The 15,376-nt window shown below is 40.1% G+C and overlaps 1 protein-coding gene across 4 annotated transcripts in view; it reads left to right on the forward strand.

Annotated features, from left to right (window-relative positions):
• SORCS1 (sortilin related VPS10 domain containing receptor 1) overlaps nucleotides 1-15,376 on the forward strand; it is a 573,760-nt gene that overhangs the window by 472,712 nt on the left and 85,672 nt on the right. For all 4 annotated transcript variants that reach the window (XM_065894238.1, XM_065894235.1, XM_065894236.1 and 1 more), the window contains exon 17: nucleotides 524-637. In XM_065894238.1, coding sequence (XP_065750310.1) covers nucleotides 524-637 — 114 coding nt within the window. The remainder of the gene's footprint in view (nucleotides 1-523; nucleotides 638-15,376) is intronic.

Raw genomic sequence — 15,376 nt, forward strand, 5'->3', positions numbered from 1 at the left:
AGCATATGGCTTGTACACAGAGAGACCTGGCTCAGCTCTCCTTGGTAGATCCAGATGTCTTGGAAGAGCACCCCAAAGACATCACTAGTAATGAGGATTATGCCACATGCGAATGCCTTAAACTCTTCAGTGAAACTTGACACTAAGGGCGACTTCCACCATTATACCTTTCTCTGGGCCCAACCACAATCAGTACTGTGCCTCCCCCTAATGAGAACAACATCTACTCTCCCACCTTAAAGGTGTTTAATGGGAATTATTGGGCATTGAGCTTTCCTCTCTACACATGCACCCCTGTGGCCTCCAAGCTAGCATTTCTCAAAATGGCTTCTGTAGAAGCCATGGGTAATTGATAGATATTTCATGGAAAAAGAAGATTCCATTTTTGGAAAGGCTTTGATTCAGTGAATGACTGTTTTTTGACTAATTGACCAGGGTAGAAGCTGGCTGTGGACTGACGTGCAATTGTTGTCAGTAATGTTGCCGTCTACTGAAAGGTTTCTCTTGACTCTTTCCCCAACAGTGACTATGGTTATGAGCGACACAGCAATGGTCAGTGCCTGCCAGCCTTTTGGTTCAATCCATCTTCTCTGTCGAAGGACTGCAGCTTGGGACAGAGTTACCTCAACAGTACTGGGTGAGTGTCTGAAGCAGTGGCCTTAGGAGGTCAACTTCTGCTGCTTTTCAGCCCGTGTTAAAATTACCGAATTACTTCTGATCAAACGCCAGGCCTATTTTATTACAGCACTGATTTACTTGCTTTTGTTCATTTTAATAATGCAGCACAAATTTGCATTAATAGTGCAAATTTCGTCTGAGAATAAGACCCCAGTTGCAAACAAAGAAACAAAACAGGTTCCTTGGATGAAGGTGGCGATGATGATAATATATACATATCTTCATTTTTTGATACTTTATTTCAGAACTAGTTAATCACATGAGGCTACCTTTTACCTTCACAACATCCCTGTGTGGAAGGCCAAACAAATATTTCCCATGTGCATTTCCTGTTTTATAGATGTGGAAACTTGAGGCAGAAAAGAAGCTCATTGACTTTTCAAGAGTATCCTAGTGTTAGTAGGAATGTGTTTCATTTTCTCTCTGTCCAGTCTTGACACATTGAAGGCGTGCATTCTGATCTTTATAAATCTGGAATCAGAGTCTAAATTTTGTGTTCAGTGATCTGTGTTGTGGGGTTTATCCAATATTATTTAAGAAATACCATAAAAGGGAAACCATTCTGTGACTTTCCCACAACTGTAACTGATATTTATGGACTTAGAAAATAGTGTGTGGAACTTATTTGGATTCTAATTCAAAAAAACTATTAAAAGATCTTTTTGAGCCATATGGGGAAATGGACTGTGGTCTGGTGATTAGGGATGTATTAATCAGGGTTTTCCAGAGATATGTTTTTCTATCTCCAATTGGAGATTTTATATATATATATATGTATTTAAAGAGATTTGTTATAAGGAATGGGAGCATCCAGCTATGGAGGTGGGCAAGTCCAAATCCTGACATCAGCAGGGTGAGAGTTGGCAAGCTGGGGACCCAGGAGAGCAGATGGTTTGTTTCCAGTCCCAGTCTGAACTCTGATGCTGAGCCAGGAAAGCTGATGGTGTAGTTCCTGTCTGAAGGTCAGCAGGGTCAAAACCCAGGAAGAGCTGATGTTTCCACCTGAGTATGAAGGCAGGAAGAAAGCCACTGTCCAGTTTGAAGGCAGTCAGGCAGGACAAATTTTCTCTTATTCAGAAGAGGGTTAGCATTTTTGTTTTATTTAGGCCTTCAACTGATTGGAAGAGGCCCACCCACATTAGGGAGGGCAATCTGTTTTACTCAGTCTACTGATTTAAATGTTAATCTCATCCAAAAACACCCTCAGAGAAACACCCAGAATAATGTTTGACCAAATATCTGGCCATCCTGAGGCCCATGCAAGTTGACACATAAAATTGACCACCACAGGTGATATCAGGCTATATCTAAATCTAAATATTTCTATTATATTAACTAAATATATTATATATTTAGGTGTCATAATGATATTTTGGTTAGGCTAAAAAAGAAACCTTATCTTTTAGAGATACATGATATATGGCATTTGTTTTAAAATATTAGAAAAAGGGATAGGTTTAGTAAATTTTGAAGATAAGTTAATGAGGGCATGGGTATTTATGATACTATTTTCTCTCATTTGTGCATATTTGAGAATTCTGATATTGAAAAGTTAAAAAGAGGAAAGGAAGGAAGGAAGGGAAGGAGGGAGGGAGGGAGGGGGAGGGAAGAAGGGGTGGAAGGAGGGAAAGAGGGAGGGAGGGAGAGAGTAGGTACCTCACCAATAGACCAGCATTACTTGACAATTGCCCTTCTCATTTCTCATGCGGGCTGCAATACAGAGGAGAGGATGTTCATGTTTCCATTTATGTACTTTTGTATTTGAAATTTTAAAAGTTTTTTTAATTTTAAAAAATTACCAAAATAATATATACTACTCTCAGAGCATCTCACCCTAAGGGATTTTTGTTGAGTTATCACATCTGCTGGTTTCATCCGTTCCATTCAAACTGTTTGCAGAAGGAGGGAAAAAACATAGACACATACGTCAAATATTCTTGTCTCTGATTGAATAAAGAAATAAGCTGTGATTTATTTGAAGAGAAACACAAAATCTGAGAAAAATACAAATAACATTTTTACAGCAGTGGGTCGGTGAGGTCTTCAACATCTAGCATCATGGGAGAAATTGAAAAGGGCTGGTGAAATAACTAAACTTAATGGTGAAGAAATGCCAAAGACAGGACTTTTATCACTTGCATGTACCAGCATGTTTAGACATTGTAAAGGGCATTAGGAGCCCCTGAAGCTAATTTCAGAATTGATTTCTTTTCACTGTCAGTCAGGGGAGTTATACTATTCTCTCTTTGGTATTAATGAGAGGAGGCTGAAGTACAGAGGGGTCTAATTGTTCCAGATGCTACTCAAATCACTGTAATAAGGCAGAATAAAGGCTGATGACCCCTCACTTTTCAGTTTATTGAGAATATATATGTATTTTAATTTTATAATTATATACATATATTCACACACACACACACACATTTTTCAGCTACCCCTAAATAGGTTTCACCATTCCTTTGGTGAACTCAGTATGTGAAACCCAAATAAATCCGAACCTATATAAAATAAAACATCAGAGAGGAATAATTTATACTATTCTATTCAATGGGATTTTTCATCTAGCCCTATAAAACTAAAATTTCAATTAAAAAAGTGGTTCGGCAATATGTGTCCAGGTATATAAATGTTGGTCAATGCAGTTATGTTTATTAATCACACAATCACAGATATTACTTCCTAGGGCTCCACCTCCACTCTCAGAAGGTTGTTCCTATCAGTGGGCATTACCTGAGAGCATCTGACCCTAAGGGATTTTTCTTGAGTTACCACATCTGCTGGTTTCATCCATTCCATTTAAACTTTCTGCAGAAAAGCATCAGCATCAGTGAGCAAGTTTGTGTAAAAGGAACATACGATTAATACCAGTTATCAGCAGATAGGATGAATGCCCTGCTCTCAAAAGTAAGGGGCTCGCAGGTGGAAGAGTGACCACCTGCATAGCGCCGTATGGGCGAAGGTCGGGGACAGGGGTATCAATCATAACCCCACAGATCAACATACTGTCTAAACTACACATTTGCATCAGGAATAGGAAGACTATTAGCTGGGACAGGGGCCTGAAATCACCCTCAAAGAAGGCCCCAATATCATCAAATTCCCATTTGCGGTGTCTGTAGCCAGCTCAAGAGTTGGCAAGAGATAAAGTGTAGATGAAACTGAAAAAGGACTTTCTGCCCTTCTGAATACCACTCCAGTCCCTGACCCCAGATGTCACTTGGCTCTATGTTGATTCAGTGGCATTTCATAAGCACAGATTCAGTAATCTGTTGTAGCTGCTACAATGCTGCCATTAAATATTTAGCTTTTCACTTACAGATGTTTAATTACAAAAAAATATACATGTTTTCTCTGTTTAAAAAGCCAATTTAGATTATCACCCCAGTCCTGGCCCCCTTTCCCACACAAGTGTGATCTAACACTTGTGCATGTTTGATATGCATGTTTCTAAACACTTTCCTTTGCATTTGTCAGTGAATAATTATGCCAAGAAAAAAATATACAAAATTAATTTTGTTGTTTTTATATGCAGTTTCCTACTAGATGTGTTGTTCTTCTAGTTCCCTTTTTCATTCAAAAACATAACTTAAACATCTTTCCAAGTCAGAGTATATAAGGCTACTCTCCATCTAATTTCTTTTAACTCCCTAGGATTCAAGCACCTGGGATTATGTAGTCATCCTTTCATGGATATTTTGGTCATTTCCTGTTTTGTGCCACTATAAACAATGCTGCAGTTAGCATTCTCATAACATAATGTTATTAAAACCCTACAACAATAATTAGAGTCTCTTTGGCAATTGAAGGTCTTTCTGATAGCTCCTAAAGCAAATTCCACCCAGTCAGCTGATTACTTCTTAGAGTTGAGTATCCAGGCATTGCCAAATATCTCCCCCATTAAGGGTTGAAACACCAGCTTCCTGCCCACGCACTGCCTGTGAGTCCCACACATGAGAGATTCAGTTATATTAACTGCCATCCTCCTGTAAAACACGGACACCAATGGATTCTGTAAGGAAACACTGAGAGGAAGGGCAAGCAGGATTTCCCAAACTAAGAAGGTGTGAAGCAGGTTATTGTAGGCAAAGGAACAAGAGATGATCCAGGTGAAAAGGCCATGCTGGTAGTTTTCTCAAGGACAAGCCCTGACGTTTGTGCCTGGAAGTCTATAGAATTAAGGAGCCATTGGGCCCCATTTTGAGTCCCTCCAATGCCTGTTTTAAGCCATCCACGAGCATCTCGGGTTGTCAGCACAGAATCTGTATTAGCTTCAGGCTGGGATGAAGTGCAGAGGAATCACAAGGGCAGGGTTGGTTTGAGAGTTCTTGCCTCCGTAGATTTCACTCACCAGGCACCTCACTTCCCTCACCCAGTCTCTTACAGCAGGGCACAGACTGCAGCCATGCAATCAGAGCTTGAGCTGAACAGGTCTACTAAACAATCGTCCCTTCTCAATCAAGCTTAACAAGCAAATCTGCCAGTAGCACCTTTCTGCGAGTTTACTTGAAAGCATGTAGGTAAACCTTCCTTTTTTTTTTTTTTTTTTTGTTAAGACCTCACTTTGTAAATGGTTATGGTTGCTCTCACAGTTAGTTTATTACCCTGGATATATAAACAGTGTTCTCAGGTTCACTCACTTCACTGTGATGGAAACATTCTAGCATTGGTTATGATTATTCCCAATAGAAATGCTATTTCAAGGAGATACCAAAATTGTTACCAGCTTCACTGTGTAGACGTGAACAGGTATGCAGTTTTTGTTTCAGTTCTTAGCAAAGTCTTTTCAGTTCTTAGCAAAGAGAGTTGGAGTAAGTATTGAAACAGGTACAGAATGTCCCTCTAGGTGGCTGTAGCCACCAGTCCTTAGGGCTTGGCCCAGTGGTCTCAAGTCTCCAGTGTCCACACCACAGGACAGCGTGTGAGCATGCTTCTAACCACGTTCTCCCTGCCTCTTTTCACCCTTTCCTTCATGCCTTCCACAAGCCATTCCATGGAAAGCAAGGAGGCTGGTAATGGGGCCTCAGCCTGTTGTGGGTACAGAGTGAACTCAAAGCGGGGATGTGTTGTTTGGTGAAAAACAGAGTTATTTTAGAATGAAACAAATTAAGAGTCTTAATCCAATCTCTGCCATTTGTCTTTAGCAAGTGACTTCCTTTCTTTGAGATTTAGTTTCGTAACCTATGACATTTTGCTGTTTGCTTTTGGAGGTTGATTAAATATGATACTGTATATGAAGCATAGTGCCTAGCAGATAGTAGTCACTTTACAAAATGCAGATGCCATCACCAGCCTCTGGACTTTTGGAGTGAAGGGGTCCTCTGGAGTGAAGGTAAAAAGGGTGGGGAAACTTCCTTTTATTGTGTATCTGTAGTCCAGACATTTACTTCATACTTAATAGTCATGACAGTACTGAGATCTAGGACACATTTAACCTAAGCCCTTGTTTGGTCATCGGTAAAACTGAAATAATAGCTTGTGTAGGCTCATAACGTCACATAATTAATAACCACTGTACCTTGAAACACACGTCGGCCCCCAGTACCACTCAAGGCAGATAACACATGTACCTGATTAGTGAACGAGTCCCTTTTCTTCAAATAACATGAAATCAGTATCCATTTGTATATCCTCTGGCATTTAGTGCTGAAATAACCTCAAATTCATTCCTCTGTTTCTCCATCGATGACTATAAATATCTCAGTTTGCACATACAGAAGCCCAAGCTTATTTAGTTGTACTTATATATGGTTAAATCTTGTTGATGCTGTTTTGGATCCAGGGAACATGATACAAATTTAAGTTGCTAAATTCACTAGGATGTTGCTTGTTTCATGCCAACCGTAAAAGATTCTGTAGCTATAAAATAAAGTAGACATTGGGCTGGTTTATTCTAAGAAGCCAAGATAATCTTCTCAAGGGGCAGATTTCTTTTTGCTGTTAAGCCAGAGAGATTTCTAGATGTGTTTATAAAAAAGTGGGTGTAGAAGTTTTTGTCTGTGGAGTTTATTTAGAGGAGCCATTAATCCCTCCCGAAAGAATGTAAATGTACACTGACAGTTCTTATTGATCCTCAGGGCTAGTTTCTCAATATTCAATGGGAATATTTACTCAGGAAGTTAAAAAAAAAAGATTTTGAAATAGCATTAATTCAGTATCTATATAAAAATACTTAGTGGGTCCAGGAAAAAATATATACACATAAAGTATAGCAAAATAGCAATCTCCATACTGTCAACATACATTTAGAATGTTTTAAAAATGCTTTCTATATAAAGCAGAAACTAACACACCACTGTAAAGCAATTATACTCTAATAAAGGTGTTAAAAAAACAAATAAATAAAAATGCTTTCTAGAAACATATTCCTTTCTACATCAGCTATGAAAACATTTAGACCTTGGTTATCCTGGCACTGCGCTCTGGGGTTGCTATTTCCAGGGTCTCTTGGGGGCTGTGGTCATTTCCCAAGTGATCCCATTTCTGATCCTGACAGGAATCTTGCTGTTCAGTCTGATTTATTCAGCAAGATTCGTCACTGTGCATCACAGAGAATAACTGGTCCTAAAAGTGGTGCATGTGTTTCAAGTCCACAGGAAGGAAATCACTTGCATTGTTTATAGACCCAGCACTGCAAGGGCCCAAGTAACTGTTTTCTTGGAACTCACCCATGCAGTCGCACAGCAAACGCTCCATAACTGTTGCTACAAAGTTGATTTTTCAGAGTATCTTTCTTAGATGCATTTTCCCATATTGTTATGGGATAGCATTAGGGTTGTAATTAAGAAGGTGTATGTGGAGATCTGGTTCCTCACATCGCTGTCCTTGCCCACATCAATGGTATTGACAATAGCGCCCCTCATCCGCGTGGTATGGCATTATGGCAGGAGAGTTCCAAACTCAGTCCCAAGGCCCATAACCACTACTTGCCCCCTGTGTGAGCTTAGCAAGCCCTCTAAACTGCATCTCTTTTTTTTCTTATGTGCGAACAGAGGGATTCTGTTGGATGGTCTTTGAGATCCCTTTAGGTTCTGACATGTTCATGACCAATTTGAAATGATTCAGTATTAGGATTCCCCGGACTGCAGAGGCTTAAAAGTAGGGAAATTTTCCTTCTATAAATTTGTCGTACAACTAGTTGACTCTAGCAGTGGATTCCATGAGCCATTCTCGTGATTTTTGATGCTGTCATTTAGTTTAACGTGGCCATACGTCTCACTTCATCAAGTTGGTGTTCAGAATGAAGTTACATTCTATTTACTGTTCAAATTAAATGACTCGTGCTTCCATCCTGCTTAATGCAAGAGAAGTTTTCTCTCCTCAACCTAGTCTTCTGTCTGAGTAGAGTCCCCTAATCCCAAGGCTTGCTTACTCAGTTTAAGGGGAACGTCCTGAGAGCTATTGCCTTGAGGAGAGAAACTTGGAGAACCTGCTTAGTCAGCCATGGAACCCCATTCTTTCTGAATGTTGGGGTTATGGCCGCTACATAGGATTATTGTTGAAATATGAGCACATTGGATCTAGAAAGATTTTAAGTGCTAGCCATACACTGTCCCCAGAACCAGCTCCCTTCTCTGTCCCCAGGGCTTGCCCCATTTCTCATTTCAAGTTAAGTGTCATTGCAACAAGGTGGTTTTCCCTTGAAAACAAAGACACATAGTACAAGCCAAGAAATTAAACTATTTAAATTTTTCTTGTGTGCACAAATGAGGGTCAACAGAGCTCAGTGACAACAAGACCTACCTTGGCTATAATAAAACCTAGAGTTCTAGCTCTTTCTTGGTCATTACATGTAACAACTACTGTGAAAAAAGAGGAGACATCATAGGAAAACGTAATTTCTACACTGATTTTTTTTTGTTGTTGTTGTTGTTTTTTGCGGTACGCAGGCCTCTCACTGTTGCGGCCTCTCCCGTTGTGGAGCACAGGCTCCGGGCGCACAGGCTCAGCGGCCACGGCTCATGGGCCCAGCCACTCCGCGGCATGTGGGATCTTCCCGGACCGGGGCACGAACCCGTGTCCCCTGCATCGGCAGGCGGACTCTCAACCACTGCGCCACCAGGGAAACCCTCTACACTGATTTTTAATGAATGAATAGAAGCTTGACACAGTAAAGACCATCCCAGGCAGAATGAACAACACAGGCAGAAGAAGACATGTAGACTTCAACCTGGCCGGAGCTCAGGAAGCATGTCAGGAAGTGGGAAGAGCTAAAGCTGAAAAAAAAATGCATTGAGGACAGATCATGGAGCTCTCCTTTAAACCTGAACTTTACCCTTTATGGGTAAGCCATAGGCAGTTTTGAATGATTTTAAGGAAGGAATTGATGTGGTCTGATTTGATCTTAAGATAATCTTGGCAGTAAGAGCATGGCTTCTATTTTCAGGGAACTTGCTGTATAAGAGCAAGCTAATATTTAAAACCTTAAATACTGACTTTTTACTACCTTTTGATATTTTAACATTTATTAAGATCTTACAACATGCCAGGTTCGATGCTAAGTCCTTTTGAATGCATTATCTCATTTAATCCTCCCAAGAACTTTAGGAAAAGATTCTGTAATTATCCCTATTTTACATGCAGAGAACCCAAACATTAGAGTCTGGGTAAATTGCCCAAGTGTATCTAATGAGTGAGAGCCTGCATTTAAACTCAGACTATTTGGTTCCACAACACTAGTTTGAACCACCAGGGCAGTGATCTTTAATCCTGGCTGCACACTAGAATCACCAGGGGAACTTAAAAACAAAACACACTGATGCCCAGAATTCTCAAGTAAACCATAATTTCTGGGGTCAGGGTCTTGACATCACATACAGGGTTGTGATTGACTAAACTAGACTATATTGTCAACTTAGCATACACTGAATAGTCATAAACATCTATATCAAACATCTGTACCATAAACATCTGTACAAAATCATAAATTAAAAAAAGAACTGCTGAATAGCAAAATCACAGGATATGAAGACTTCCAATGTTTCTTCCAGTTTTACTCTGACAAAGAAAAACTATGGCCTTCCTCTTTTTTTTAAGACTGGCAGGCAGCCAGCAGGAAGATCAAAGAGGGTAGGGGTAAAAAGGAAAAGGTGACAGAGGAGTATCAAGAAAGGAAGGAAGAGAGAAGCTGAAACTGGGGTTGTTGAAGTAACAAGACACTATCTACAGATGAACGGTCGGTAATATCAAAGGTATATTTGCAGAATGTTTCCTTTCAGTAATTGTACAAAGATTCCCTTGCCATTACAAAGCAGTTTTATTCTTGGCAGATTGAAGAATGTTTTACTAACTAAATGCATCCCAGTAATATTCAGAGCTTAGGTCCAACATAATCATAAGTTGCCTTGTTATTACAGAGGTAAGCAGCCCCATTTAATAACATACTAAATGTATTATTCATTTATGTAACTCAGACCCAGGGATTGCTGCTGGGATGAAAATTGAACCATTCTGTAATGCAGGTGTGTGCTTACTTGAGTAAATGAACTCTGTATTTCTGCACAGTTTTCTTCTAAATTTCGGGGACTGGTCTGGTAGGGCTAATGTGATGCCATTTTCATCCAGGAAATAAAATGGTTTCAGAATGGTTTTTAATGAGCATTTTAAAAAAATTAGCAACAGTCTTCTCTGTGGCAGAATCCCAGAGGGATGGATTTGTGCTTTGGGTTTAAGCAGGACTCCTGCTGCTGCAGGATTCAGGAAAGCCTGTGGCGATGATTGGTCAGAACAGTGACAAACAAAAGGAATGTTCTCTAGCTGATGATTCCACTGGTGATGGTGGGCCCATGCCTTCATAGCTGCTCACCAAGATAGAGTCACAGGTGTGCTTGGATGCTAAGTGATTAAAAATTATAAGCTGCCTTTAATTTGCATAGTGCCTTGCCTCTGAAACACGCAGGGAATTTCTGATGCACGTTTCTGATACACGCAGTGAGTTTAACTCACTGGGATGCCATAATTACCGTGTGACATTGCTGGTCATTTTCTGCTACCATTGCTGGTAACAGAATGTCACCATTCTCCAGTGTCTGTACGGTATTTTTCTTCTTTCCTATCTGCGCTTATTTTCTTTCACATCAGCGTACAGTCATAAGCATCTACAATGGACTTTTCAAAATACCAGATGGGGTGATGTTCAAGATGCTCAGATAGGACAATGACCTATCAGAATGAGTAGGGATCTTAGTGCGGGAGCAGGGTTTGGGAGGTTTCCTGGTGTTCTAGGTATTAACCCATTTGCTTCTGGATTGCCAGGAGAAGCAGGGACTCCAAGGATAGGGGTCAGCATGGCTGGGTTGGTGGGTGAGATGCTTGAAGGGTTTCGGGCAGTGGTAAGACCCAACTGTTAGGCAGATATTTCCACATTTAACCTCGTGCAGTCATCCCAGTGTGAACCTCCTGATTAGCAGCCTTGCATGTCTGGGGCACAAGGATGCTCTCTAGGAGCTTAAAGTTCACAGTCACACGGGAAGAAAATCATAAAAGGCATAAATGACTCCTATCAAGTAAACCATAGGATTCCTGTAAGAGCTTAGAGGACATATCTCACTCCAGTTAAAGAGGCAGTAGAGTACAGTGGTAAAGAGTACATATATTCTAGAAACAAATTATCTAGGGTCCTAACTGTGTGGTCTTGAGAAAACTAGTTAAGTTCTATGAATCTTAATTTCATCTGTATATTGGGAATAATAATACCTTCGTTATTAGGGATATTCTGAAGGCAAATCATGTTAAGAACTTAGTACAATGACTAGAACATATTAAGCCCTCTCTAAATATGAACTTCTTATGATTTTACTATCATAGTCAGGAAAAGACAGGAGGTAAGCTGCCACTTAAAGTGTGGTTAAGGGAGATTGGTTCAAGATGGCAGAGTAGAAGGATATGCTCTCACTCCCTCTTGTGAGAGCACCAGAATCACAACTAACTGCTGACCAATCGTTGAAAGGAAGAGACTGGAACTCACCAAAAAAGATACCCCACATCCAAAGACAAAGGAGAAGCCACAATGAGATGGTAGGAGGGGCACAATCACAATAAAATCAAATCCCATAACTGCTGGGTGGGTGACTCACAAACTGGAGAACACTTATACCACAGAAGTCCACCCACTGGAGTGAAGGTTCTGAGCCCCACGTCAGGCTTCCCAACCTGCACGTCCGGCAATGGGAGGAGGAATTCCTAGAGAATCAGACTTTGAAGGCTAGCAGGATTTGATTGCAGGACTTCGAGAGGACTGGGGGAAACAAAGACTCCACTTTTGGAGGGCACACACAAAGTAGTGTTCACATCGGGACCCAGGGGAAGGAGCAGTGACCCTATAGGAGAGTGAACTAGACCTACCTGCTAGTGTTGGAGGGTCTCCTGCAGAGGTGGGGGGTGGCTGTGTCTCACCGTGATGACAAGGGCACTGACAGCAGAACTTCTGGGAAGTACGCCTTGGCTTGAGCCCTCCCATAGTCCGCCATTAGCCCCATCAAAGAGCCCAGGTAGGCTCCAGTGTTGGGTAGCCTCAGGCCAAACAACCAACAGGGAGTAAACCCAGCCCCAACCATCAGCAGACAAGTGGATTAAAGTTTTACTGAGCTCTGCCCACCAGAGCAACAGCCAGCTCTACCCAATACCAGTCCCTCCCATCAGGAAACTTGCTCAAGCATCTTAGATAGCCTCATCCACCAGAGGACAGACAGCAGAAGCAAGAAAAACTACAATCCTGCAGCCTGTGGAACAAAAACCACATTCACAGAGAGATAGACAGGATGAAAAGGCAAGGGCTATGTACCAGATAAAGGAACAAGATAAAGCCCCAGAAGAACAACTAAAAGAAGTGGAGATAGGCAACCTTCCAGAAAAAGAATTCAGAATAATGATACTGAAGATGATCCAGGACCTCAGAAAAAAGAATGGAGGCAAAGACAGAGAAAATGCAAGAAATGTTTAACAACACCTAGAAGAATTTAAGAACAAACAAACAGATGAACAATACAATAACTGAAATGAAAAATACACTAGAAGGAATCAATGGCAGAATAACAGAGGCAGAAGAACGGATAAGTGACCTGGAAGACAGAATGGTGGAATTCGCTGCTGCGGAAAAGAATAAAGAAGAAAGAATGAAAAGAAATGAAGACAGCCTAGGAGACCTCTGGGACAACATTAAAGGCAACAGCATTCACATTATAGGGGGTCCCAGAAGGAGAAGAGAGAGAGAAAGAACCTGAAAAAATATTTGAAGAGATTATAGTTGAAAACTTCCCTAACATGGGAAAGGAAATAGCCACCCAAATCCAGGAAATGCACAGAGTCCCATACAGGATAAACCCAAGGAAAACACACCAAGACACTTAGTAATCAAATTGGAAAAAATTAAAGACAGAGAAAAATTATTGAAAGCAGCAAGGGAAAAACGACAAATAACATACAAGGGAACTCCCATAAGGTTAACAGCTGATTTCTCAGCAGAAACTCTACAAGCCAGAAGGGAGTGGCATAACATATTTAAAGTGATGAAAGGGAAGAACCTACAACAACGATTACTCTACCGGGCAAGGATCTCATTCAGATTCAATACAGAAAACCGTTACAGACAAGCAAAAGCAAAGAGAATTCAGCACCACCAAACAAGCTCTACAACAAGTGCTAAAGGAACTTCTCTAAGTAGGAAACACAAGAGAAGAACAGGACCTACAAAAACAAATCCAAAACAGTTAAGAAAATGATAATAGGGACATACATATCAATAATTATCTTAAACATGAATGGATTAAATGCTCCAACCAAAAGACACAGGCTCGCTGAATGGATACAAAAAAACCCCCCATATGTATGCTGTCTACAACAGACCCACTTCAGACCTATGGACACATACAGACTGAAAGTGAGAGGATAGAGAAAGATATTCCATGCAAATGGAAATCAAAAGAAAGCTGGAGGAGTGATACTCATATCAGATAAAATAGACTTTAAGATAAAGAATGTTGCAAAAGACAAGGAAGGACACTACATAATGATCAAGGGATCAGTCCAAGATGATATAACAATTCTAAATATATATGCACCCAACGTTGGAGCACCTCAATACATAAGGCAACTGCTAACACCTATAAAAGAGGAAATCGACAGTAACACAATAATAGTGGGGAACTTTAACACCTCACTTACACCAATGGACAGATGATCCAAACAGAAAATTAATAAGGAAACACAAGCTTTAAATGACACAATAGACCAGATAGATTTAATTGATATTTATAGGACATTCCATCCAAAAAACAGCAGATTACACTTTCTTCTCAAGTGCACATGGAACATTCTCCAGGATAGATCACATCTTGGGTCACAAATCAAGCCTAAGTAAATTTAAGAAAATTGAAATCATATCAGGCATCTCTTCTGACTACAACACTATGAGATTAGAAATCAGTTACAGGGAAAAAAACGTAAAAAACACAGACACATGGAGGCTAGACTATACATTACTAAATAGCCAAGAGATCACTGAAGAAATCAGAGAGGAAATCAAAAAATCCCTAGAGACAAATGACAATGAAAACACCATGATCCAAAAACCTATGAGATGCAGCAAAAGCAGCTCTAAGAGGGAAGTTTATAGCAATACAAGCCTACCTCAAGAAACAAGAAAAATCTCAAATAAACAATCTAACCTTACACCTAAAAAACCAGAGAAAGAAGAACAAACAAAACCCAAAATTAGCAGAAGGAAAGAAATCATAAAGGCCAGAGAAGAAATAAATGAACTAGAAACAAAGAAAACAATAGCAAAGATCAATAAAACTAAAAGCTAGTTCTTTGAGAAGATAAACAAGGTAGATAAACCATTAGCCAGACTCATCAAGAAAAAAAGGGAGAAGACTCAAATCAATAGAATTAGAAATGAAAAAGGAGAAGTAACAACTGACACTGCAGAAATACAAAGGATCATGAGAGATTACTGCAAGCAACTATATGCCAATAAAATGGGCACCCTGGAAGAAATGGACAAATTCTTAGAAAAGCACAACCTTCCGAGACTGAACTAGGAAGAAATAGAAAATATAAACAGACAAATCGCAGGCACTGAAATTGAGACAATTAAAAATCTTCCAACAAAAAAAAGCCCAGGACCAGGTGGCTTCACAGGCGAATTCTCTCAAACATTTAGAGAAGAATTAACACCTCTCCTTCTCAAACTCTTCCAAAATATAGCAGAGGGAGGAACACTCCCAGACTCATTCTACGAGGCCACCATCACCCTGATACCAAAGCCAGACAAAGATGTCACAAAGAAAGAAAACTACAGACCAATATCACTGATGAACATAGTTGCAAAAATCCTCAACAAAATGCTAGCAAACAGAATCCAACAACACATTAAAAGGATCATACCGCATGATCAAGTGAGATTTATCCCAGGGATGCAAGGATTCTTCAATATACACAAATCAATCAATGTGATACACCATATTAACAAACTGAAGAATAAAAACCATATGATCATCTCAATAGATGCAGAAAAAGCTTTCGACAAAAATCAACACCCACTTGTGATACAAACTCTCCAGAAAATGGGCATAGAGGGAACCTACCTCAACATAATAAAGGCCATACATGACAAACCCACAGCAAACATCATTCTCAATGGTGAAAAACTGAAAGCATTTCCTCTAAGATCAGGAACAAGACAAGGATGTCCACTCACCAC

The sequence above is a fragment of the Phocoena phocoena genome, chromosome 16 (assembly GCF_963924675.1).
Source record: "Phocoena phocoena chromosome 16, mPhoPho1.1, whole genome shotgun sequence".
Lineage (NCBI taxonomy): Eukaryota > Metazoa > Chordata > Mammalia > Artiodactyla > Phocoenidae > Phocoena > Phocoena phocoena.